The sequence below is a fragment of the Neolamprologus multifasciatus genome, chromosome 6 (assembly GCF_963576455.1).
Source record: "Neolamprologus multifasciatus chromosome 6, fNeoMul1.2, whole genome shotgun sequence".
NCBI classification, from domain to species: Eukaryota; Metazoa; Chordata; class Actinopteri; order Cichliformes; family Cichlidae; genus Neolamprologus; species Neolamprologus multifasciatus.
The window spans coordinates 26534903-26562696 of record NC_140444.1 but is presented as its reverse complement, the minus strand read 5'-3'; the positions used below and the strand labels follow the sequence as shown (position 1 = coordinate 26562696).

The following is a 27794-nucleotide window of genomic DNA, read 5'->3' as shown; positions in this document are numbered from 1 at the left end:
GTTACTCAAGTAGGAGTAAAAAAAGTAGTAGGTGAAAAGACTACTCAAGTAGCGAGTAACTATTTGTAATGTCTGATTTATTTTTTTTAAATAAATGCTTTTAGACAAACAAATAAATATACAAATTGTAGTATTTTCAAAAAGGCAAGGCAAGTTTATTTATATAGCACAATTCAACAACAAGGTGGTTCAAAGTGCTGTACAGAGACACTAAAAAATAAAAACAAATGATTTAAAATGGAAAAAAAGAAGAAGAAAGGAACAGTAGATAAAATCAATAGTTCTGGGAATTTGTTTCAGATATATGGAGCATAAAAGCTAAATGCAGCTTCTCCATGTCTGGTTCTGACTCTGGGAACTGATAAAAAACCGGATCCAGATGACCTGAGGGATCTGGAAGGTTCATACTGGGTCAGGAGGTCACTGATGTATTTTGGTGCTAAACCATTCAGAGCTTTATAGACCAAAAGAACATATGTAAAAACATCAAAACATTAAGGCACAACAATTCTAATTTCCAGATTAAGTTTTTCACAACAAAGCTTTTTTAACCAATACATACAGTAAATAATATAAATATAAATATATGAACAGTGCAAACTATTTCCAGTGACAAGATATACTGTATACTTATATTCACTTTTACTCTAAATGGCACAGCAGCCTCAGAGAAAACATTAGAACGACACAACTTCAACAGCAAAAGGCACCTCACTTTTACCATAAATTGTATGGGTGTGCATCTTTTTCTGTATATTTAGCAAAAATGTGCCATTTCTTCACTCAGTAAAATGATGGTTAAGCTTCAGCAGCAGTCTGCTCTAAAGGTTCTTGCTGTGAAGCTGTAACTGTTTAGCAGTGAACAAGGAGTCCTGCCTGAGTCCTTCACAAGCTCTAGATGCAGGAAGAACTGTGTTGATTTTGATTGACAGCTTCTTGATGTGAGGAAAGCTATGCAATAGAGCCACACCTCCAGCAATTGGACATGAAAGGTAGCTGTCCAGCTCCAATGCTTCTGACTTTCCTGACCCCATGGCAATTCAGCCATTTAATTCATGTTGGACTATGGACATATCAAAAAAGTTGACCCTCAAGGAATTGAGCTTGACATAGCTGCTGTAACATAGACTGACATCCACCTAACCACAGCTAAAAAGAAATTCAGAGTAAACTTACCGCAACATGTTTTCCTCAGGTTAGTTGAGTTTTTTCACGCTGAAATGTCAGTTTGGTGTCCTCATACTGAAAACACCACATGATATAGCTGTTCTTTTGTACTGCTTTTAAGCAAAGCATGCTTTGTATATGAGGCCAGGGGTGTTCATCCTCTTCAATTCTAGCGGAGATGGTTGCCTTTGCCCTGTTTTCCTGTTTCTTCTTTCCGTGTGTCCGCTAGTTTGAAAGACTTGGGCCGCTCTGCCCGCCATGGTTCATAACTGGTCATGTGACTGCATGGCTATATTTGATTAGTGAAAGAGTTACAGGAAACTCCACTGGCGGCATGATCTATTATTAGTAGCATTATCTAATGTGTGAAATTAATTATTAAAAAAAGTAACGATTTGAATATTGCGGAGTAAAAGTACCGTTTGTTCTTCACAAATGTACTCGAGTACAAGTAAAAAGTATGGTGCAATAAAGGTACTTTAAAAGTACTTTTTTTTTTTTTTCTTAAAAAAACTTACTCAAGTAAATGTAACTCATTACTACCCACCTCTGTACAGGGTGAATACTGATGTAATGCACCTTGGAATGACACAAGCCGTATTCCATTCACTTTTGTGAATGGAATTTTTTTTCCACAGCTGATGGGGTATTGGCACCACCCCTCCTAGCAGGCTGGCAGGCAGCATGGACAAGTTTCTGAATACGATAACTCAGTAAAGAGGTGATGTAGGATTTTTAAATTGATAACAAGAGTATATCTACTAAAAATCTTAGATGTGTTCAAATTTCAGCGACCTGTATCTTGAGGTCAGAAGTCAAGTTTTTGCAAAATGAACAAATGCGATGACTGAAGAAGAAAGTCACCTAGGATTCTCAAATTTATACCATACGTGTGTCTACTAGGAGGCTGAGTGGTAGCACTGGCGACAGCCAATATTTTTTAAATGTTGAACTGGAGGATGAAAACGGTGTTTCCTCATTTAATGGTAATCTAGCAAATCTAGTTAGGCAATTGTGTCCTATTCATGTTTGATTATGCTCTTGATAGACCACAGACCAGTTGTACCACATACTCTGGGCACTGCATGTTTCTGAGTTATTAGTGAAACTTGGAGAAAAGTGAAGTCAAACAGGAAACTGAGACTCTTCACCTTCAAAGTAGTTGGTGTTTGCAGACAAATCAGCATCTTCCATGTAAACTGTCAACCAAAGCAAATGCTTGGTGGCTTTGGTGCAGCACCCTTTTTGTGATTTCATCCATTGACTGAAAGAAACAACCAGCAACTGCTCACCAACCAGTTACAGAAAATGGTCCCCACTGGTTGCCATATGATTGCTGACCAGTCTCTAGGTCTGTGTGACTGGAACCAGCATTCCTCAGTGAATCAGCAACTTCTCTGCTGCCTGCCAAATTTAGACGCACAGCTCCTGGTTGGTTTTGTCCAGTGTGCTCTGTGCCATCTTAAAAGTGGCATTCGTACACTGACTTTAATTGTTCAAGTTACAAATGAAGCTATTGCACTCGTCCTAATGGATGTTTTTATTTAATTTTATACTTGAGTAAACATTTCTTCTTGACAGCATGGAGTGCTTTTAGTGCTTTAACTGTTACAGAAAGATCTATGGCCACTTTCTGGCCAATTTCTCTGCAGCACTGGCAAGATACTGAACTGCAATTCCAAAATCGAGGTTCATACAGACTCATCTCTTTGTTATAGCATTAATCAGCTCTGAATCAACTGTCAGGTCAGACATACGTGATCTTACCCACTCATTAGTTCTGCTTTTTCCAGCATCTGCTCTGAATGGGGTTTCTTTGTGTGGGGAAAACTACAGACAATTAGAGTCATAAGCCAAGTCATGATTGGGATGTTCAGGTCTCAGCTACTTGGTGTAGAGAGCTCCTAGAGTTGAAGGAAAAAACTATTGCTGTTGGAGGTGGGGTCGGATAGGAAATGAGGCTGCATTCCAGCCATGATTTATGAAGTGTCTTTATTCTCTTTGTACTAGTGGCTACTTTGCAGCTGCTCCAGATGCTGTCACTGACTTCAGTAGAGCTGTATCCATCTCAGCTTACATGTTCAAAGCCAGTCATATGTTGCCACATAACCAAAGCCAATGTGGTTTGAGGAAGTAAATGTGGCAAAGTTAAAGATCCTCCCGTAGGTTTGACTTTTTTCCTTTTTATTTTAACCTCCTTCCTTTTTGCTTTTCACTAAGACATCGTCTGCGGTTTTCATTCACTAAATAAATATCCCAAATGAAGCTTTGGTGTAGACCACAAAACTTGGAACTGAAACTAAATGCAGAACAACTACACAATGATTCACGTCTTAAGCCTGGACCAGTATGACTAGATTAGACCCGTTTTATTAATAATCTCTGTGCGTCCGTTGCACGCTGCTGTGTGAGAACATGTTAATCACACTAGGCTCAAAGTTCACAATAGGAATTAAAGACTTTCCTTCAACACCTGTCAGTGCACTGAAGACTTTGTACAGTATCAGTAAATGAAATCGATTGGAGTGGAAGGAGTTGCATTAAGTTTGCAGTATGAAGTTGGATTTGCCAGTAGTGACATGCAGGTAATGGTGGTTATATTAAGATTTTAAAGGTGGAGCAGTGATTGTTCATTTAATCCTTACTGAAGCACTGTTTGCAAACTAAGCCTCCCCCCCCCCCCCCCCCCCCCACACACACACACACTTTGGCTGTTTTTAATTTACTTTTTTTTTTTTTTTTTTTTTTGGTTTTTGTTCCCAAAATCTGATGTAGCATAAATTTACGAAGATTATCCAAAAGTAGGAAGGCTGTTCTGAAGAGTCCTCTAATGCAGTTATCTACATTTGTGTAAGAACGCGGAGCTGCTGTGGTTGTAAAGTTTCCTAATTTGTAACATAACATTGTAATATGAAGGAGTTGTGGCGTTCATAAACATGTAAGAGACTGACGATGTCACGTTTCCTTTAAATTTATATCATACAAATTGAAGTACTTGGAACATGATTTCTTATATTTTCAGTGAGGACATTTTCCTTTTATTTATTTATTTTTTGAAGTATTTCAGAGGTTTTGGTAAATTTAAGACTGTTGCATAACTCGTTCGTCTGTCTCAAACTTTGACCAGAGTTAGTCAGAGTGAATGAAGGCCAGGAAACACAGCAGTTGCAGTCTTACATGTGAGCTCATTTTCTTTGGCATCTAGATGCGTATGACAGCCCTGAAGTTGCAGGCACCCATGACCTCTGTGTTCAATTGACTCTGAGAAACTTTCAGAATGTTTCCTAGAAAGCTCTGGACTGACTCCCTTTTAAATGGAGTCAAAGGTTAACTTAATTTGTTTCTGAATACAAGAGTTTGCTAACATGCAACCTGTATCGTGGGCTACACAGAAGTAGCAGACCTTTGTGCAAATTGTTACTCACCCTCACTCTAGTAGACTAACTGTTGTCTAATCACCTTACATTATTTAATGGGTATTTGTTTTGAAGTTCAGATGATGACTGCGCCTTTGAGGGAGCATTCAAACTTTGTTGGCTCACAACAAGTGTGGTTTTCTCAACTGTACCCTAAACGATATTTGATTATTTGTTTGTGTGCATGTATGGGTGATGCCTTTGAACACAGACCTAGAGACTGTCTAGGGAAGTCCATTTCCCAGCTGGTTGCTGGGAAATTTCCACTGTTGCCCACAGTTTGCATGGAAGCGACTGACCTGTCTGCAAACACGAAAATAAGTTGCACCTTTTGAAACCTTGAAGGTGAATGTTCTGTGTTTCTAGTTTGAGTTGCACTTCCATGTTTTACTACAGCTCAATGAGCAGTTGACATATGTTTATTCACAAGTTGGGGTCTCCCATGCAACCTATGGGCGACTGAGACTATCGCAAAGGGATTTCTAGAGTAAGACCCTCTTTACCAGAAGTTCCTGACTGTCACAAAGTGGATAAATGGTTGCAAATGCTGCTCTGCTTAAAAACAGAAGTGCATTGTCTGCAATAAACTTTCATCCACATCATATCACTCTTTTGAACTCGTATTCATAGTTTTCAGTGAAGTTTATAAGGCTTCATGTTTTTGCTATGTGAGATTGTCTCCCCCCCCCCCTTCCCGAGTCTGGATTTATGTATGAAATTAGCACTTTAAACAAAGAAGAATAGTCGTACAGTGAGATATTCATACTTTGCTTTGTAATGTGCAACAAACATGAGAGAGAGAAAGCACGTCATTATCTCCTCTCCTTTAGCATTCCTCACATAATCCACTTTCCTAAAGGAGAAATCACTTTTTGTGAAAAATTGATATTTCTAGGAATTTTGTTGCTCAAAACCTCTCATATCTGAACAGGTCCAACAGTAGCTGTCTGTGACATCATTACACGGTGAATGATTTCCTTCTGTGCAACTTCGATGCTGCACGTCATTACAGATAAAGGCTGTGAGATTCCTGAATCGTGAAGCTGGTCTCTCTGCAACCTTTCTGTCTCACAGTTATCAAGTGTCAAACAGCTGGAAGCCTTCTCTTGGCAGCTGTTCATTTCCCACAACTCAGTGTCAATATCTCGTTTTATTTACATGAACTATCATTTTCGCTCTCAGCCTGGGAGTGTGCTGGGGAGTGTAGCAGGAACAATTTCTCAGATTGAAACGCCTCTCTTGTTTCGTTTTGGCTTGTTAAACAAATTAAATTAAATTTTGATAGCTGACGCATTCATCCTGTTGCCCAACCCTCTCCCCATGTCATACTTTGACTCATGGTGTAATGTCTTGAGTACTTGGGTTGCAAGAATACTTGCCGACTTAAGTTTTGACCATGTGATTACTTGCTATCCTCAAACCTGTGCCTAAAGCTAGGCCCCCCTACCCTATATACTTTATGAACACTTATTATGGTGCAGTGTTATTTCTGGGGCAGTATGAAATATTAAAGTTAAAGTCTGTCTTTTTAGGACCTGTGATATTGCCATAGCAGGTCCTAAGCGGAAGGAAAAAGTCAGTTACCATTCATCAAAGAGGCTGACCAACTTGTCTGGGCAGTAGGTGTTTAAGCTGCCTCCTTTAAAAGTTGTCTGAAGGATCAGTTACCTCTTTGTTTTATTTCATCGGATTAATTTAGTCAGGTAATGACTAACATTTTACTCACTCCTTAACCTAAAACGAAATCTTTTCTTAATGTACAACTACAGTGACTGTAGTACTCTGATTACTGCCAAGCTGCAGGTGACCTACAGTCAGTATTGTGGCTGAGTTCATCTTGTATACACACAGATGGAAGGCTGAAGCAACAGCTGTTGCTGCTACTTTGCTAACATGTGCCATGTAGAGATTGTGTCGGTAATGCTGGTTCTCAGATGTTGGCCAAAGGAAACACCCAACCAGAGGCTTCAAACCAAGATGCAGTCTCCCCCCCCCCCCCCCCCCCCCCAAAAAAAAAAAAAAAAAAAAAAATTATTTTTAGCTTCTTTTTGAAATGAGGAGGAAAAAAACATGCCATGTAATTGTAGCATCATTACATCTATGATTTCCTGAAGACATTTTTAATTTCAGTTCAACTTTAAAGTAACATGTTTTTGTGGGAGCTGCCAGAAGCTGTTCACTTCCCATCGGACGAGACGGGAAGAACTGACGCATCTATGATGGTGACTCACTGGTACATGCTGATGCAGGTGTTGTATGTTGTGCCAGGTGGTTGAATTGTTCTTTGGCAAACCTTGTTGAAGAGTTGACGTGCTCTGTCTGGGGTTTGCAGGAAAAATTGAAATCCCATCATTCTTACCTCACTACTCTTGTTTTCTCCTCTCATATTCCAGACAGCCCCGTAGCTTGTGAACTCTGTAATCTCTCAGATTGCTGTACCGACTGCTCACTCTTTCTTCACAGAAAGAATCAGCTCTTGGAGTCAGATTTGGAGGGGGAGAAGACCAGTTGTGGCCTAAACTAAGACACACAGAGAGAACTGTAAGTAAATGCTGCTTGGTTAAATGCTTACTGCAGTGTGTGTGTGTGTGTGTGTGTGTGAGAGAGAGAGAGTGTGTGAGAGAGTAAATCTGAATCTTAATATGCAATTATTATTTTTTGTATCAGCATATAGAAACACACATTACTGCAGATGTGTAACAAAGAAGAAACAAAATAAATTACTGTTACAGAAATATATGTAATGCTGAATTATGGCGTATGCCGCGTGTTACAGCATTGACAAACATAAACAAGCACATTATGAAATCTGCTGTGCCTATGGTCGCCTCTCTGCTTATGTATAGACCATTTTGCAGTTTCTTATTTTCAGAAATGCTGCAAATCACATCCACAAACATTATAAATGGGCTCAAGTTTATGCTGTTTGTTGTTGTCGGCAGCTGATGGGATGTAAGCTTGAGCCCAGTTGTTTCCTAGCAACAGATTTCCCATGAAAGTGTCTGTTATCAAGTGAGCTCATTCCTACTTCACGGTGTTATCAAATACCATAAATAAGTTCTCAGCCTATAGGAAACACAATTTAATGATTTGAAAATATGAAGGATTAATTATTGACTACAAGCTTGGATAATGTTGAGATTTAGAGATGGCTCCCTTTTTGAATCTATATGAGACTTTATGGATATGATGTGAATACTGTCACATCTCTACCTTTCTTAATTAAGTGCTCAAAATTTTAATTAATTATAAAATGTATGTATTATATTTAAACATAATTGAGGTAGTGAAAATGTCCAAGTTACAGTTGGTCAGAGCTCAAGTTAACAAGTCAAATTGCTCAGTCTGTCTGCTTATAAGTTCTGAACCAATATTAACGCTACCATTTGTTACCAAAATACACAGTAATCAGTTTTTACCCCTCAGCTGTAAAAGGCTGATGGGAAGGGACAGCAAACAAGTCTGTCAATGCAATAACTCCTAAGCATAGGAGTAGTTTCAATTTGACACCATTGTTGTATCTACTAAAACCTCAGATGAGTTTGAAGCTGGGACAGAGGTCAGGTTTTTTCTAAATCTTGTAAATGCAAAAACTTGAGAACAAGGCGATGAAGGACTTTGAAATTGATACCATAGGGGTAGCTACTAGGCTAGGAAGCTGAGCAGTATCACTGGCTTCCACCAGTATTTTTCTTTGGTACCTTAGGCAATGTATGTGCTGAGGCAGCAATATAGGTGGGTAACATTTGTTCTATTCTTACATGTTGAAGAAAGAAACCCACAAGCACAGGAAAAACTACATATGGAAGATTGTGTTTAGCGCAGGTGCAGCAGCGATTAGCATTACTGAGGACTTTGTGTTCGAAGGGGCCTGGAGGTGATGACCGAGGGAATGATAATTGATAGGCAAAGGGCACTATGCAAATTCTGATATTTGCATATTCTCCCCCCATAGCATAGATGGTGGTGGTGTTAATCAAAGGGCACTTTGCAACTTCCTTATTGACAGTGCATGTTTGGAAGGCCACAAACACAAGAACCAGCTATGTGAACAGTTGCACGGAGCTTAAATGGCTAATCCACCACTTATTGTGCATTGACTTTTGTTGACAATAGAACAAAACATTTTTCCACGCATAACTAATCTTAGAGAAATCCAATTGTTTCTTGTGTCTGAAAGGGGAAAATAAATCTGCCATTATATTGCATTTGCTATCCATCCATCCCTTTTCTTCCGCTTATCTGAGGCTGGGTCGTGGGGGCAGCAGCCTAAGCAGAGAAGCCCAGACCTCCATCTCCTCCAGCTTGTCTGGGGGAACACCAAGGCGTTCCCAGGCCAGCTGAGAGATTTAATTTCTCCAGCGTATCCTGGGTCTGCCTCAGGGCCGCTTCCCAGTGGGGACATGCCCGGAACGCCTCACCCAGGAGGTGCCCAGGTGGCATCCTTATCAAATGCCTCAACTGGCTCCTTTCAATGTGGAGGAGCAGCGGCTCTACACTGAGCCCCTCCCGGGTGGCTGAACTTCTCACCCTATCTCTAAGGGAGAGGCCAGCTAGCCTTTTTGGAGGAAGTTCATTTCCACTGCTTCTATCCGCAATCTCGTTCTTTTGGTCACTACCCACAGCTCGTGAAATTGAGAGCTTCGCTTTTACACTCTGCTCTCTTCACCACGATGGACCGGTACAGCGTCCGCATCACTGCAGCCACTGCACTAATCCCTCTGTCGATCTCCTGTTACATTCTCCCATCACTCTAGAACAAGACCCCTGGATATAAGGGCCCTCTGCGAATTGTTATCTTATCGTGGTGGAGGGGTTTGTGTGTCCCAGGGATCCTAGGGGCTATGTCGTCCGTGGGCTTTTGCCCCCTGGTAGGGTCTCCCATGACAAATTGGTCCTGGGTGAGGGACCAGACAAAAAGCCATTCAGAAGACTCCCGATAGTGCACGATCAAGGGAACAGTTCCCCCTGCCCGGGATGGGGTTACCGGGGCACCGCCCTGGAGCCCGGCCCGAGGCCAAGCGTCGGGTGGTCAGGGTTTTTGGTTTTTAAATTATCAAGTATTATAACTTAAACTTCTTTAAATTCAAAGTAACTTGATGTTTGCTCGGCACGTCAAACCTTTCTGGCTATTGGAAACTTTCCCAATCAAAAGAAATGGCATTGGCTAACTTGTCAGATGATCAGAAAAATGTATTTTCTGTGAGACATCCTTTTTTGAGTCATAGTAAACAATACTTTAGATATGCAAATATTGATCATTTTGTACTTTGATCTCCATTCAAGTGTGACCTTTTTTTACTTAATAAAAAAAAGTGTTTAGCACATTGCTCCCAGTTAATGTGTTTTCTGCGTTGAGCTGTACGGGTGACTCTTCCATAAAGCCAAGAGTGTGGTGCAAGGCATGAATTATTCATCCCATGCACGCGCTGGTGAATTAAAGGTAAAGTGATAGCACATAGCAGAGGCTTTCTTGGCTCACTGCTGCATTTTTAAAGTGTGGATTGGCACTCAAATGTCCAAATGTTAACGTTGTCTTTCCTCCTAAAACTGTTGCTCCGCTCTCATGGACCGGATAAAGGACATTTGATAGGGAGTTTGAATAATTCAGGTTGATGGTCTGGGATTGGATTTTCTTTCAAGTTTAACTTTGTCGTTTGTATTGCCACTTGGTGCTTTTTGTTCCAGACGTGAATGCCTGCTATGGTGACCTTTACAAAAACAATAAAACAAGCATATGTATATTTAATATGTGGTGATTGCCTGAGTGATGGTAACGAGATGGCTTATTGTATAAATATCAGTGCATGGGTGCAATAATGTGACACTCTTCCGCTTTTCATGAATGATGGAATTGTTATCAAGGAGGAACTTGACTCTGAAATGACAAATATTTCTGCAGAAGAAAGATATATCGTTATTTCTGATGGTAGAACAGTCACTGAGCTGTGCGTTTGCCTGCTAGGAGGAGTTTTTGCCTTTTATGTTGAGCATATTAAAGAATAGCCTCCTGTCAAAAGCTGACCTTATGCGGCTGAATATCTGTAGGAGGTACACTGCTGTCATTTTCTGAAAAGGTTCTTTAAATTTAAATGCAAAACTGCTTCCTAAGCAGACTGAAGGACTGAGATTTCACTATCCTGTGTGTCTCTCCCTAATCAGTCCCACACCTCTCACCCACTCGTTCTCTGTAAATAATTCAGAACAGCCTTTTGCCTACTTCAGAGAAGAGCATTCTCACAATGATGATGAGGGATGGCCAGGGATAGTAAAAATTGCTGCTAATGCACATTTCAGAAATGCAGAAAGTTTAAATGGCTGTGACATTTTCAATCAGGACCCACTGCCGGTAATTGGCTTTGTGCGTATCTGTGGATAGTCACACAGGTCCAATAAAACACGAGTGAAAGTGTAGCAGAAAGGATTCAATTGGATCTTTAAATAAATGCCCTCATTTTTCACATTAAAGAAGGAAAGTTATTTAACGGGACTCACTCTAATATGTTAAACCCTGTAAAGGCTGAACCATGAGAGTTTTTGAAGCTGAAGTGTTTATTGAACCTTCTGACAGATTAGTTTGAATTTGAATCAGTGTTGCTAAATCCAGCATTTGGGGGCAATTTATCATTGTCCCAAAATGATCATTGGTCTCAAAACCTCAAAGTTGTGAATCAAATATGATAAACTTGGTGTTACAGTAATATGGGTCACTATTTTATGAGGCCAGACTCACGGTTTATTTTCACACCCGATATTTGACTAAAACTAACATTGCCTAAAACACCAAAGTTTAATCTCTCGTCTGCAACAAAATCTTGAGAATAAAATAAGAGCTATATGCTACTTTTCTTACGTGATAAATGATAATGTTTTGTTTTCATGAAAACCAGTTTAAAAAAAAAAAAATGGAACGCCCTAAAGGTGTCCTGATACATTTGTCCATGCAGTCTATGTTGAATTAGACATATATTGATCCATTTAGCTAACATCTTGTAACATGACTAACGTCTCATCTTTTCTTGTAATTTGGAGATGATTTTAGTTAGAGGTGATTATCTTGCCAGTTGTTTAAATGAGTTCTGTATGGTTCTGTATGGGGATTGTTAGTTTTAAATGATTTATTCATTCCATCAAGACATGGGAAAACTGTAATAAAAGTATTTATAAAACTTAAGTAACTGATGAAGCTTATACCTCAAACCTGTTTGTTCATGAACAAATCAGCTGCTGGTGTGCTGTTTAGTCTTGTAAAGTTGTGTAGAAACGTGTAACACCAGTAGGTGTTGATGTAAGGGTCTGTTAACTGTTGAAGGGCGTGGTTAACTCTTGATCAGTTATTCATGCTTTTGACTCCTTGTTCAAAACAGGAAGTCCTATGTCCCTGTGTTGGAGACAGGAAGTTGTAACTGTTCTGTGTCTGTTTTCTTTGTCCTAGAGTGAATGAATGTTATTAATGGGGTGTGGGTTTGTGTGTTTGTGTTTGCACAGCCTCAAGTAGTGAGAAATGATCCTAAATCAGCCTTTTTATCAGCAGCTGTTGGATATTTTCAGCTTTGCCCACTAGAGTGCAGCCTACTCAGAGGAAAAAGGACTGCCTGCATCCTTAGTCAGATATGCTTGTTGTATGGTATTATCACATTACCTATAGAGACGCACACATAGATGTGTGGCTGTCTAAACTCAGCATGAGCGTCGGTTCTACATTGTACAGATTGACTTCATCAGTGTAATTTTTTTTCTCAGCAAGCCAACATTTGGATACTGCAGGATAATTAAGGACATCATTTGCAAGCCCACTTAAATGTTTCACTAATTGGTTTGAAGAGATTAATGGCAGCATGTTAATTATCACATATTTGCCACTTGATTAACCACTGAAATAATTAGTCAACAAATTTGATCTTTTAAAGGGCGTGTGCGTGTGTACACTCCTAGAGATTTAAATCATTCAGACTGGTCACTGAGTATTATGAATAATGTTGCATGAATGCTTGAGTATGTTCAGTTTTTCGTTATTTTGGAGTCTTTGTTTTGCCCTTTAGGTTTCTTCATTAACGTCTACACCACATTAGAGTGTTTACATTTAACGGTCAGACTGCGCTAGTGTGCTTGACCTCACAGAAGGCAGCATTTTGTAAAAATGTTGAAGCTGAATTAGAGAAAAAAAGAATACATTAATTGGCTTTTAAAAGACTTTAGTTTACATACATAATGTTTCTTACGTACGCTCCATGAACAGCTGAGTTTCAACAAAAACATCACATCACTCGGTTTTTTTTTTTTTTTTTTTTTTGACTTGTCTGCATACCCTTGGTTTTATGAAACACTTCTAATTGACTCTTTCAGAGTTTGGAGTTTTAATTCAGACCCGTTACGGTGAGTTACAGCGAGAAGCGGCCAGTGGAAGCAGCTATCCTTCTCTCTGAGCTCTCACTTTACTTTCAAATGCCAAATTCTCAGCACAGTTGTTGTATTTGACAAATGTCAATTATGAGATGATCAGACCACAGTAATTGCAAGCTGTGTTGATGCAATGTGTAGTTACTTTAGCTACCCCCCTGAAACCCTACACGTTAGTCTACACCGTAACCTAACATGCGTCTCCCTAGAAATGTAGATTTATCACTTTTTTTTTCTTTTTTTCTTTTTTAAAGACCTACAGCATTCCTGGCTGACCTGGCATTTAAGATTTTCAAATTGATATCATACGTCTATCTACTGGGAAGCTGAGAGGTAGCACTGGTGACTGCAAGAGTTTGTCCCTCTAATTTTTCCACTTCTTTAAACAATAAATTTAAAAGATGTGTCCAAAAAAGTAGCCGGGAATGCAGAGGAAGTGCTGTGGTGGTGCTGAACAGGCCTGTTGTTGTGTTGACTGACTTGTAGTTGCATTTCAATGGAAGGGGCACATCAGGTTACAATGTAGATTTCCCACTGAAGCATAGTTCAGGTGCAACTCCTGCTGGTTGCCCAGTTTCTTTGTGGAAAAGAGAGAGGAGCTGTAATGGGTTTGTCAAGTGGGGAGGCGACCTTGTTGCCATGGGTTGGAAGACTGCTGGCTGTAAGCTACTTCAGATTTTCGTAGCTCATGCGTCACACCTCAAAGTGGGGCTGCTCGATATAACGATATATATCGGATGACGATATAAAAACATCTATTGTTTCATTTTACGCTATCGTTTGTCTCGTGGTGTCACAAAATAAACAGTTTACGGCAAATTTTTTTTTCAACATTTTGATGATCACTGTAGTGGCTATATTCATTAAAGTTCTCTCTTTCTCTTATATTTAATATAACCACACTACGGACAGACAAGTGCCTATTTTTATGCGTTGTCGTTAGCAACAACAACGTTAAAACCACCGCGTTTCCGCTTGTTTATTTTCCACATAAACCTTTCACTATAAAGCTCAAGATCCCGTTGAGACTTCAAAATAAACTGAATCATGTGAAAGAGTATGCAGAGAGTTGATACGGATGATAAGCAAAAAAGAGCAGTCAGGTTTTAAAAAATAAATCTTGGATTCAAACGGTAGAACAAGCTTCACCCGCAGCACGCCGTGTAATAAATACAACATTTTTATGTCTAAAAATGTATAGTTTCATGCATCGGTTAAAACATTCGACTCCAGGTACTCGACGCCCAGCTGGAAACACTTCACGCAAGTTGAGCTGCCCGAGATTCACAGAATTTACAGAAAATGTTAAATTTTCATGATTTATATCGTTATCGGGACGATAGATGTCTTATATTGGGATATTAGCTTTTGGTCACACAGCCCTACCTCAAAGTATAAAAAACTCATACCACTTCATTGTATGGGACTTTTTAAGAGTGCAGATTGGTTTGGATTGAGATAAATGAATGGAGATTCACCAATGCAGGACGTGATGGAACTCTGTACAGTATAGACTTTGTTTGGTAATTACTGTATTCACTTATTCTTAGGAAAAATATAACCATGACATGCATGCTATGTTATATGCAAAGCTCCGTGAGCTGCCGACGTGCCAGTTAGATGCTCTATAAAGCTGCAGTGTGTAAGCTCTGTCGTTATTTCTTCGTCTGAGATCCTGGGCTGTGGTGCAGCCACCCTCCTTTTATAGATCAATACTGAGGCAGTGAGCTGACACAGTGAAAAGCAATATTCATAAATAATGAACAGAGCACCCTTTCACCCTGCCCTGTCTGTCACTCCTGGGCAAGAAGAAAACAAAAGTATAAACACATGTATTTAGCTTACATTTTGCCAGACACTGCCTCAGTGTTGGTGACTGCATTACGTGTTGGCATGCTTGCCTGCTTCCTTGTTCCGGGCTGGTGGTGTTATACCTTTCTGTACAGATTGTCTCTGATGATTGCAGATAAAGCCTTTTGTGTTTGGAGTGTTTCATTTCTCTCCTGATGGGCCACTTGTTTTTGGATAGATGGCAACCCGGTGATTGAGGAAAGCTGCGCCATTGAATCACAGTGAGCTGTCTTATGTAGTATCATTCCCATCAACAGCCCAGAGATGTGCCAGTGAGCACCGATAACAGCTTTAAGTGCTTCATCATTTCTCTTTGCAGCAACTTTTTATGTTAGGCACAGCTCGTACTTGGTCACAGCTGTACATCAAATGTGATGCACCTCATTGAATAAACAGATGGAACAGTTTTTACATTTTTGCAGTACTCCCACGAAATGAGACTAACAGTCATTTGTAGAGTGGATCTGTACATCGCTAAATTAAGGGCTCTGTGGTGAAGTCTAGTTTGTACTACTTCAAGGTGTGTTGAAATGCAATACAAAGTGAAGGACAGAATTGTTCTGCTTACACGGAAAATAAAACTGCTCAGTGCACAAACTGAGAGTTGACATTGGACACGAAGGCGAAGCGTTACCTCCTGATAAATATTGAAGTAAAGTCTGTTCAGTGCGTAGCTGTGTGCGTTTTATATAACAAATGAGTCTGCTGATGCTGCCATACTTGTTTTGATTTCACTAATCAACCACAAGAAGGCAGGTAGGGGAATGAATACAGGAATGGTCCACAGCATGCTTATGGTGATGTAATACATGTGACTGCTTTGACCGAGGCACCAAAAATTGAGCAATCTTTTGGTTAAAGCTTTGCTGGTTGTTGTGTTAACGATGATAATGATGATTTGAGAGAAGGAAACTTCCACTTGAGGATATTGACCACACACAACTAAGATATAAGTAACTTACAATCACATTTACTTGTGGGGATAGGTTAATTGGATAATCCAAATTGTCACTAGGTGTGAATGTGCGAATGAATGTGAGTGCGAATGGTTGTCTGTCCCTGTGTGTTGGCCCTGCGACAGACTGGCGACCTGTCCAGGGTGTACCCCGCCTCTTGCCCTATGACAGCTGGGATAGGCTCCAGTGCCCCCGCGACCCTGAAAAGGATAAGCGGAAGCGAATGGATGGATGGATGGACAAGCACATTTACATCGGATTAAAATTGAAATGACACCAAAACTCAACAAAAGCATTAGTAGTCATTGGTTATGACTGAGGTTAGCTGGGGAGATGGAGTGTCATGAATTTGTATTTTCTTCCTGCTGGGTTTTAATATGAAACTCATAAAACCCATTCTCATTTCTTCCAAGAGTGCAGCCGTTGCATATTATTTGTAGTTACTGAATATGAAATGTAATTTTTATGGCTACATATTTTTTCACTTTCTTTCATTACAGTTTTCTGCTAGTGATTGTACCAAATGTTAGGTGTTGGTTATCAGGCAGAGCTGAGATCTGCTGGTAAATATGAACAATAGCTGTCTCTTTTTGCTTTTACTAAGCTAAAAGCACAGAAGCCCTCCTACAACAAGGGTCACAGCTCTCTCTGTTTTCGGACATGGCTGAGGCCCTTTAATATCTGTTCTGAGTCTGTGCTGGGCATCAGTGCCATCCTCTATGGCACAGGTGTTGAACTCCAGACCTCGAGTGTCCTGCAGGTTTTAGATGTGTCCTTGATCCAGCACAGCTGATTTAACTGACTAAATTACCTCTTCAACATATCTTGAAGTTCTCCAGAAGCCTGGTAATGAACTGATCATTTGACTCAGGTGTGTTGACCCAGGGTGAGATTTAAAACCTGCAGGACACCGGCCCCCGAGGCCTGGAGTTTGACACCCCTGCTCTACGGTGTAGTGTTATGGGGCAGTAGACTGAGAGTAGCAAAGAGAAACCTGCTTTACAAACTGATCAGGATCACCTGTAACATGGTGTGTGTAGAGCTTGATTCTCTGGTGGTGGTGTTGGAAAGCTTTGAATATCGGGAAGTACTTCATGCCCTTGGCATGTGCTGAACAGTCACATGCCAAGGGCATGGTCTGGTCCATCCCTAACATGTTTGACAACTTAAATGTTTTTCTTTCCTTCTTTCTTTTTCTTTTTAAATTTGGAAACTACTCCTGGGATTCATAAAATATTCAGATTCAAAAATCCCCACCAATATATAAACGTTTGAGAGGTCCAGTTCAGTTCCTCTAATTAGCTGATGTGAAGCTTGGACAGCTATGGGCTGCAGCAGCCTGTGTTGACATATGTTTGCACTTAATTAAGCATAACTACTCTTGGTGGTCATTATTACCATATTCTTGGCTTGACAAATTTCTCCCTCTTTCACGGTCTTTGATGTTGGTGATTTCTAGTTGTATAACACTGTGTGTGCCATTAATAGAAAGCTATTGTTGGTCCTTCAAAAGGGGCCCAGTCTCATTTTTATTGTGCATCTGTCTTTGTCTTGCTGTTCTTCCCGCCCCTCCCATTCGTTGTTTTTTCCCACTTTCAAGGCGCTCAGGCTTCATGAGCTCTGATAACTATTAGCTTGAGTGCTGAATAATGTGCAGGTTGTCCCTAAGCACAGATTCCACAGGTTGAGCATCTGTGATGAGGTGAGCGGGGAATGTGTGGGTTCAACAAAGCTGGGACATGAGACACAAGGGAATTAAAAAGGATGTATATTGAATATGCTGCAGGTGTTTAAACTAGCAAATGTGCAGGTGGCATGTGCCATGTAAAACTGTGCTCTATTGGTTGCTCCATTACAAGCTTAATAACTCTAAATTACTGCAGTGGAGCAAAATAACAACAGATTGCAGAGTTCCTCTTTAGTTTTTCTTCATCAGTTAAAGTAACTGTCACACTGAAGATTTTCAGCTCTTTATTTCCTTGATTGTTACAATGATCATCAGCAGCAAGCTGACCACAGTGACAGTTTATCACCATAATAATCCTGCCTCCACTGTTATTGTCTCCTACACGCTGGACCCCTCCCCCACCGCATCCTGACTGTATCCTGCTTATCAGTCCTCCTGCTTGCTGAGTGGCTTGGATTTCTTATACTATTCAGTCCACTGCTTCCTCAATTAATGGAGCAACTCGGAGCTCGAATGTCATATGAGGAAAAACATTTTAATCGGCAAGTTGGAGGAGCTCAGTCTGAGTGGCTTACCGCTGGAGGAGGAGGAGGTGGTGGTGGGGTGCACAGTGGTGGCAACAGACTTGTCGGGGATAGCATCCTCATTGCACAGCAGTCGAAGGCAGTGAAGGGAATGGAAAGAAACGGATGGAAATTGTGAGAGACAGAGGGGAGTAGTGTCAGACACTGCGTCCGGTGTATTATTTGCAGCCAAAAGAAGGTGTTCTGTGGATGGAAGTGAGTTTGGCCAAAAAAAAAGAAAAAGGGGAGGGAGACTAGAGCAGGAGGCGTGTTGTTCAGAGATAGAAGTACAGCAGAGGGAGTGGAGTAAGTGGGAAGCAATCACAACGGAAATGGACCGACAAACTGTACTTCCCAACTCAAGTACCTTCACTGTGGATTAAGGTGAGCCGCAGTATCTGTATTTTTACTAAAACCAGCCTTATCTCTGGTGGGAGTACCTGTGGATTAGCACCATGTGGAACACAGTACAGCAAAGGCATCAGCTTTGAGGACAACTGAGGGGATTCAGAAAGGACCAGGAAGTGGCTGCGGCTCACAGCTAGTCTCTTTTCTCCACACCCCAGAACAGCCAGGCTACTAATGAGCAAGTCGATGTGTGGCTGTGGCTGCAGCATCATCTCCTCTCTGATGAAGAGACTGGGCCGCACAGCTTGCTGCTCAGATCTCCTCTCCTGCAGCCACACTTCAGAACAGCTGCAGCGACTGGCCACTGCCCGCCCACCTCGACCAAAGGTAATAGTGTGCCAGCTTCCATTGACACAGCCACGTCATGTGTCCGGAGACACTGGAATTGTGCTCTTTGTGAGCAATTCAAGAACCATATAGGTCCTGGCAGCATATCAGGGTGGTGAAGCGTAGTGTCCTTGTGTATCTGCTTTGGTTGTCTGAAATGATTTTTCAGGTATAAGAACTGTGCAACCAAGGAGAGCGGCACAGTAATTGATTCTCTAATGGAACCAGGTGATTTAATGGATGTCTCGCTGCCTTGACAACAGTAGACTTGCTAGCAGGGTGCACAGTCATTTAAATGGATGCCTTCAGTCTGCATGTGGTTTACAGTGATTGCTGCTACCCCCCTCCCTGTTGGAGAAAAAGCTTTTTCTAATGGAACAAATAAAAGCCAAACAAGACTGTGCACACGTCTGAGTGCCCTTTCACATTCGGCTGTGTGTGACGAGTGTTTGACTTTACTTTAATGCAGGTTTCTGTCGCATGGCTGTAGCTTCTAGGGTTCCCTCTGCTTCCCTGCTTGTTGTGTACACGACTGTTTTAGTAGTAGGCTGGCACTGAATGGGATTTTTAGCCCCTTCCAGAGTCTTCCTGGCAGTTGGCCATTCTCACAAGCAGAGGAGATTGATTCTCTTGGTTTCCAAGAAGATTTATGCTCTCCTGAGTAATGATTTATGAAAAAAAATCCACAAAGGAAAATGTTGTGGTATTATTGAGCTGTTGCATGGCAACAATTCAAATGAAAGAGAGGTAATGAGTGACGGTTTCAGAGGACGTGCAGTGCTTATAGACAAAGCCTTAATATCCCTTATGTTGAACAGAAGTCATTGTTTTCCAGAGGAAGGCACTGACATAAAATGAAACATTTTGCTGTGGAAATGAATGTGGGGAGATGATATCCCTCCTATCTAGCAGCTCAAGGACTTGAGTTTCACTTTTTCCTCAGACATCACAGGGCACCAGCTCAAAATAGAGACATTGATTAATTGCTTCTGCATCGAACTGAAGGGAAAGATGTTTCAACAAACGCTGTGTATTTATAGGATTACAAGAAACCATCCCAAATATTGCGTTTCTTATCTCAAAGGATTAATAATTGGAAACGTCAGTCGTTTTAAGGCTCACAAGGTTTTGTGTTACATGTTGCAGTCTAGAGGCAGAATGTGTCCTTCAGCTTTTATAATATTGGTCTGGTCCATCTTTGCTAATCTCCTTCTGTTAATGCAGTTTAATTTGGGCAAAGTCACCATGCAGTGTCACATTTTGCTAGATCTTCAGCTGTATCTGCGATGTTGTCTGAACAACCAATATTTCCCTGACACTCTAACTGTTCAAGTCAGTTCAGTGTGATTTATTGCTCCAATTTGAAGTTGAGCTCAGTCTTCTAATTTTGTTTATTTATTCCCAACATGGTTTGTCTCGTAGATAAATCCACTGCGTTGTAATGATTCAGGCCTAATGAGTAGTGATGAACAATTAACATGCATTTATTGAACTTACATTGCATATTGACCTGGGACTACCCTAGAAATTATTGAGAAAATACATTTACAGCCAATTTCAAATTTGGTGCCAATTTCAAATTTCCTACTTCTGGCACCCACATATTAGAACTGTGACTGGACTGCAGCTCAGTCTTTTAGTTTTATTTGGCAGTCATTTGAATGCTGTAGCGGTTTTAACACACAACATTCGGCTGTTATAGTGTAGCTCAAACACAAGGTTTCAGTGTGTTCTTGGTTTAGTTCTATAGCCGGAGGAAACGAGTTTAGATGCAGGCTGTGTGGCGGGGCAGGAGTGTTGGCTGGCTACACTGACAAAGTTAATGCATACCTGTCCACCCCGTCACAGGAGCTAGAGAATGGTCCAAATCCATCCAAGAGAAGATGGCATGCCTTTGCTGTTGAGTCTAAATGTTGAGTTTGTGCACTGAGACTCAAGTAATGTCTGTGTGTACCACAGCTGAAGCTTCATCTATGTGGTGTCAATTTGGAACAGCATACAGAATAAAAATCCCTAATCCCTCCTCAACCAGTAGCTGTACTCAGTGACTGCCTGGATGTCTATACAGATCAAATCCCATTAAAACAAACAAAAATTAAATAGTTTTAATTTGAATAATTTGCATGTCATTGAGCGACATTCACTACAGCCTAAACACAATTTGGGAGATTGAGATCAGGGATGTCCATGCTCATGTGGCACACAAATTACAATCAATTTATGTGTATGAAACACACCTGTCCACAGAATCAGTTTAGTCTATTTCAAGCTCTCCACCACCATGGGTGAGACAAAAAGGGCTGTCAAAGGATGTCAGGGGCAAGATTGTAGACCTGCACAAGGCTTGAATGTGTTACAAGACCATCAGCAAGAAGCTTGGTGAGAAGGTGACAACTGCTGGTTCGATTATTTGGTACTAGGAAAAATATAAAATGATCATCAATCACCTTTGGTCTGAAGTTCCAAGCAAGATCTTACCTCATGGGATGAGGATGATTATGAGAGTGGTGGTGGATTGGCCCAAAGCTGCACAGGATTGTTAATGATCTGAAGGCAGTTTGGCCCGTAGTCACCAAGAACACCATTGGGATTATGCCTATGTGATGGAGTGAAGTCTTGTAACTAGGACTGGGCGATATATCGAGTTTTTAAATATATCGATATATTTTTATATGAGATGTGACAATACCGTTTATATCAATATAGTCTATGTTACGTTATAACTATACTTGTGGAGCCGCAAGTTTGCCTCTTTCGTCCACTTTTGTCTCTACGCTGCATTACTCTGCCTCGCCTGTCTCCTTCACTGAACACAACTCCCCCTCCCCCATCGCTTCACCTGTAGGCAACGACAAGATGGACACGGCAGCTATCAAAGAGGAGCTGGTCGGTAAAAAGAAAACAATTGAAGATGACTATTTTAGTGCTGTCAGCGTGACGTTAACGCCATAAGTGCATTAACGGGGCAAATCTCTGTTAACGAGTTACCACGGATCACCCCATGCGTAGGGCTGGACGGCGTCAGCGCGTTAACAAGCTAACCGCGCTAACACGTTGACCCCTAAAATCCTTTTATTTTCTCAAAAATCGACAGTGTGCCTATTGTATGAATTCTGGTTGTGCTTACTGACCGTGAACCGATTTTATGTGGTACACAGCGCTCAGAAACCTTTCAAAAAATGTTTTGGTACGACTACGGAGCTGCACTGCTTAAAGGATTGTTGGAGCATTACGGCTACCGAGGAGCCTCGCGGAGTAAAACATACTCTGCTTCAACGTGATATTACCGTACTGTGTGTATAAGGACCACAAATGGCACCTGTTAAGAGACATGGTTACAAAGAGGACAACTCCAGGCTGTCAGTCACGCAGTAGAACTTGGGAACGGAGCAGCTGCAAAATCTGTCTTTGTTATTATGCTCAGCGTCTGTTAGTTTACATTTTGACTGCACAATTGTGAGCTTTTTGTTATGCACAAAAACATTGTTTTATTTTATTTATGGATCATTATTATTTAATAAATGCTGATAATTTATTTCTGAGTAAGTTTTTTTTCTTGTATATCTACGCTGTATGTTAATAAAACTGCCTGTGTGAGATTTGGGACACAGCTTTGACTAAGAACTCTTTTTGTTCTTACTTTATGGCTTCAAAGAAATATCGAGATGTATATCGCCATCCAGCTAAATATCAATTTTGGGTCATATTGCCTAGTCCTACTTGTAACTTGACCTCCTGTGTTTGGAGGAAGGAAAATACACCATCCCCACAGTTAAGCACAGAGGTAGAACCATTTTGCTTCAGGGCTGTTTGTCTGCTAAGGGTACATGGTGATTTTACTGCACCGACTCACTGGAGATTAGTCAGTGGAAAGATCTCCAGCATGACAATGACACAAAACATACCAGAAAGTCAACAAAGGTGTGTCTAAAGAAGCACATTAAGGCCATGGAGTGGTCTTGCCAGTCTCCTGACCTCAGTCCTGTAGAAAATTTGTGGATGGAGGTGAAGCTTTGAGTTAAGTGGCAGCCAAGAAACCTGAAAGATTGAGTTTCTGGAAAGAAGAGTGGACCAGAATACATCCTGCGAGGTGTGCAAACCTGGTGACCAACTACAAGAAACCTCTTACTGCTGTGATTGCCAACAAGGGTTTCTCCAAGTACTGAGTCATGATTTGCTTGGAGATTAAATATTTAATTTACTCAATGAAATGCAAATCAAATTTTAACTTTTTTTCATTTCTGGATTTTTATTTTTAAAAAATTGTTTATATTCTATCTCCATTAAAATGAAACTACCATTAAAAATTAGACCTGCAATTTCTTTGGTCACTTTCAAAGTTAAATAAACTTTAAATTCAGCAGGTGATCAAATAAACATTTTCCTTTAGAGAAACTGCAAACTGCTGAGCACACATTGTAAGCCTTATAACAAGGAGGAATCATTTTCCATAAAAGTATTTTATTTTTTGACTTCCTTTTTAATATCTCACTGTATACTTGTGGACCTCTACTAACTACACTGAAACCTATTTGTTTCTTTGCTTGTTTTTAACTTTTAATGCGATACTGTTTCTCAGTCTCACATGAATATGGAACAAGATAAATAAAATGAGGCCAAAAGGTCTGTTAGACCACAAAGTCTGTCGGAGCATTTATCTTAGCTCAGGAAATGGCCCTTAAAACTTTCTTCTGTAAGTTTCTTAAATGCATCACAATTTACAGTAATTTATATCTGTAAGGCTGAAATAGGAAATGATGCAAGAATATCAGTCTCTAAAGTAACGTGCTTTAGGGCCCAATTAAATAGATGCGGTCTTAAGTGGCACACCACACTATAGATGGCAATAGCAGTAAATACAGACAGGATATTCTTCCACTTGAGGGCATCAGATAACATTGTTGTTTTCCTACATATTATGTGTAATCAGACAGTTCCCTTCCAGTCGTAGCAAAATAACACCAGCAGACAATACTGATTTCTTACCTGTCTTTTGGGTCTTAACAGATTAAGAGAGGGAGGGAAAATGTTGTTCATCTGTCAGTGGTGTGCTTATGTTTGCTCCCCACCCCCCACCCCTTTCTCTCTCTTTTTTTTGTTGTTGAAGAAACTGGCTGCTGTGTTAGATTAGTGGAGTTTGAAGGCCGGAGGACAAACTGTGAGCTAAATGATGCTAAAATGGTCCATAGCATCTCATGGAACTGCATCATTGCAGCTAAAGCTCAAAGGAGTTGTGTGAAAGAGGGACTCCTAAGATTATCTTTAATTATCTCTCTGGTCTGAGACGTCATAAGACGGATGCACCAAATGATGTTTCATTCTAGGAAAGTTTGGGGCTTGTTAGGTGGCTTTTAAATAATGAACAATTTAAAAACACACCAAGTGTGTATTTTTTGTGATCATAATCTCATAACAATCTTGATACTAGAGCAGGGTGCTATGACCAAAAATATTTATCACGATATACATTTGAAAATTTGCGATAACGATATAACTGACGATATAATTGACACTAGACAAAATACTTTACAACTCCACAACTTTATTAGTGCAAAAAAAACCAACATCATTTTCACTTAAACAAGCAGCTGTTTTTTATGTGCATTAAAGTTATATAAAAATGTAACAGTGCAAATTCCTCGCTGACAGTTTAACCAAAAGGCATTTCCAGTGGAAATTGACCAACATATCCTCAGCATAACCATGTATAATATCCACAAAACTTAAAAAGAGGTTATACACACACAATACGGTAATATTATGTTGAAGCACAGTACGTATCACTCCGCGAGGCTCCTGCCTACGATAGCTGTAATGCTCCGACAATCCATCAAGCGGTGCGGGTTTGTACCTTAGCAAAGTCGTACTAAAACATTTGACAGATTATCGAGCGCCGTGTACGATATAAAATCATTTAGAGGTCAGTAAACACAACCAGAATTCATACATAAGGCACACGGGGTTATAAGAGACACTGTCGATTTTCAGAAAAATCAAAGGATTGATTTTAAGTGTGCTGTATTTCCCAAAACACACGGTAATAACGACGGCCCGCTAGCATGCTCTACCAAAAATAGTGCTTTGTTGTGTATCTGACGGACAAAAGCTAAACCAGTTGCACACCACTGAAGTTGCAGCATTTTTACAAACCAATTCTGGTTCATCTGTTTCATTATACCGATATTATCGTGAACGGTATGATATGGCCCAGCCCTACTTGATACAATTCTGTGCGTTTGCTCTCAGAGGCTTTCTATCAGGAGCCACAAATTCACACCTGCCCTCACTAGTTTTCCAGAGCTATTTTTGTCCACTTCACAGCTTTTGCGGGACTAAGAATAGCAACTGATGAATGAAACTTGTGTGTGAATACGAAAGGCCATTTGGCAAGTCTTTGCTCACTACAAGTGTTACTGCTTTCTCTGCTTTGTTACCTGCATTGAAACACCACTTCACCCACTTTAACTGTACAAGCTGCAGGTCTGATCGTGTCTTCTACCTATATTTAAGCTTTTGAACAAGAACTGAAACTTCAGGGTTAAAAACAAAACATATATTTACCACATCTCATCTTTATTTCCCTCCCTCGTCTTCCTGTCAGCCTTTGTCACCTCCATAACCAATTTCAAGTTAGACACTAATTGCTGAATCTTGGCCGTTCCGGTAAAAGGCAGGAACAACTTCAGCTATTCATAGCCTTCCTCTTCTGAGCTCACAGAAATGAACTGGCAGTCCCACAGGGCGTGTGTGTGGGGTGGGCTGTGCAATCTGAGATAGGTCTAATGCTTCCCACCACAGCGTTGGGACTATGCAGCAAAGAGGAAGACGAGCCTTACAAAGGGACCAGTGACTTTTTCCTCAAGGTCAAAGCAGTTGGTATGAACTGAAGCAGATAAAGCATGTGAGCGTCCCCAAAATACTTCTCATCACTCGTTTTGCGCATTGAGAAGATTTGGAAGTGCAGTATGCATCGCTGATTCTTAATTTGTCACACTCAAGATTAGCTAGAGGCCTCGTGGGCATATAGAAGGACGGTTGGTAAAGTTTAAGCTACATTAACAAAGCTTATGTGCCATTTAACAAAATAAAAACTTCCCTTTAGACTGTGTAGTGTCAGTAGGGAACAGAGGACCTCATATGTCAGACAGCAAACTGCTGCACAGCTTGTAACTGACCTGTTTTCCCTCTGTGGTTGTGCATCGTATCTGTAACTCTACTGTATTGGTAGCAGAACAACCAGTGGAATATAAATTAACATATATGGTGCTTTTTACCAGGAAAGTAGCTTGGTTTAGCTATGATATTTTAACTGCTTCATGATACACTTGCGAGTACCTTGTACTTGCCTTTGTTTTTGCTTTCTTGTTCACGCCCACCTTTTAATGCATGCACAGTTTGTATGTTTGCAAGAATAAACTTGCAGTTTGTCTCAGAGTTGCACATGTGTCACTGAAGTCACTGATACTAAGGTCTAAAGATGGGGGCTGATTTGCATGCTACATACTCAACCTACTACCACTTGGATGAGGCAAATCCACAAATCGCACGTCCCACTTACCTTTACTTGTATAATCCTTTCTTACCACACACTTGGTCACAGTCAAATTTGTTTGTTGGGTTAGTTTACCTTGAATACTTGAATGTGAGTGCTCTGAGTTCTTATCAAAAATAAAGAGGCAGTCATTGTTTTCAAGTTTTGAAAGTTTTGAAATGAGGTAGGGTGAATCTGGTCAAAAGGTTGTTAATCTTTTGGAGTGTAATCGTGATCCACAATCTAATTTTAATTTGGCTCTGCTGTGGGTGTTCATTTGGTGGCCCATGCAGAAAGTTTGTCACCTCGGTTTAAGCGCTAAAAGCTCATTTCACCCATTACTGCATCTTGTTTTTGTTTAATTTTGAAAGCTCGGAGTGACTAATGGTTTATCTCAAGAGCCTTTTTTTGCAGTTGCTTTTCTGTTTTTCATTGTTCATTTACCAAGTTTACCAAGTTATTCATTCACAATGCACAGTCATTGTTTCCAGTAATTGTTGTCCTAATTGTATATTATCTATCTACACATCCTCCTAACCTCTTATCCAGTTCAGGATTTGAAGACTGTCACCGCTGTCACTGGGTAAGAGGTGGGATAGCTTCGGGACTGGCTACCACAGGACTATGTGCGATTGCTTTAACTGTTTTAATCAGTCATCCTTTAAATGACTCGCATAGCAGAACTTTTATTTAATGACTTTGTCAGTATAATATCGCCAGAAAGCAGATCTTGTCTTAAATTTAAACTGTCCTGTCGTCTTGGACCTGTCTACACATCTTCCTGGAATTCAATCAGGGTCACTGGCATGTGCTTCACAGCAGCTTCATGGTTCTCAGACTCTTGCAACAGGGGGAGAGAACAAGGTCCCAGAAGGACGTCATTTTAAAGGGGAAGCCTTGGCTGGTAGCATACACCACTTTTACCACAACATGCACATTGCACTTATACTCTATTTCTCACAGTCATTACCAGATGTAAACAAATGGATGCGATGCCTGTGATGGTTCTTCATGCAATGATTCAGCAGTATTGGATAAACACAGAAGTCCCCACTGGCAGGGCAAGTAGTCACTTTTGTATTTAGTAAGGTGGTAAGGATAACCAAATACAAAGTGAAACTAACTTAAATAATATTTTCTTTAAAAAAATAAATGAACAACCAGATTTGGTGATGTTGTTGAACTGACTTTTTTCCATTTTTATTTTTTGAAATGGTTAATCAAGTAAAAAGGGCAGTGCAGTGGGTGTGAATCCACTATCTATCTGCCTGGGACCTTTCTGTACGGCATATATGCCTTCTCTCTGTGTGCATGTGGGTGGTTTCAGATCAGGTACTCCCACAGTCTAAAGACATGCAGTTAGTGGGGTTAGATTATTTGTTTGTTTGTTTTTAAATTGGACATGGGTTTGAATGTGAGGGTGAATGGTTGTCTAAGATGAACAAAGATGAACCTCAAGCCCTCAATAGAAGAAAGTACATAGAAGAA

At 40.5% G+C, this 27794-nt stretch overlaps 1 protein-coding gene across 7 annotated transcripts in view; it reads left to right on the top strand.

Annotated features, from left to right (window-relative positions):
* The window catches only part of fbxw7 (F-box and WD repeat domain containing 7), a 128667-nt gene that overhangs the window by 15621 nt on the left and 85252 nt on the right, over positions 1 to 27794 (top strand). For 6 of the 7 annotated variants that reach the window (XM_085161687.1, XM_085161686.1, XM_085161682.1 and 3 more), the window contains one exon: positions 7047 to 7124. Coding sequence is in view for 1 of the 7 variants with exons in the window: in XM_085161681.1 (XP_085017807.1) it covers positions 18623 to 18775 (153 nt within the window). In the remaining 6 variants the exon portion in view is untranslated. Of the gene's footprint in view, positions 1 to 7046; positions 7125 to 11467; positions 18776 to 27794 lie in introns of those variants that run through there. The other variant, XM_085161681.1, reaches the window with a different exon arrangement.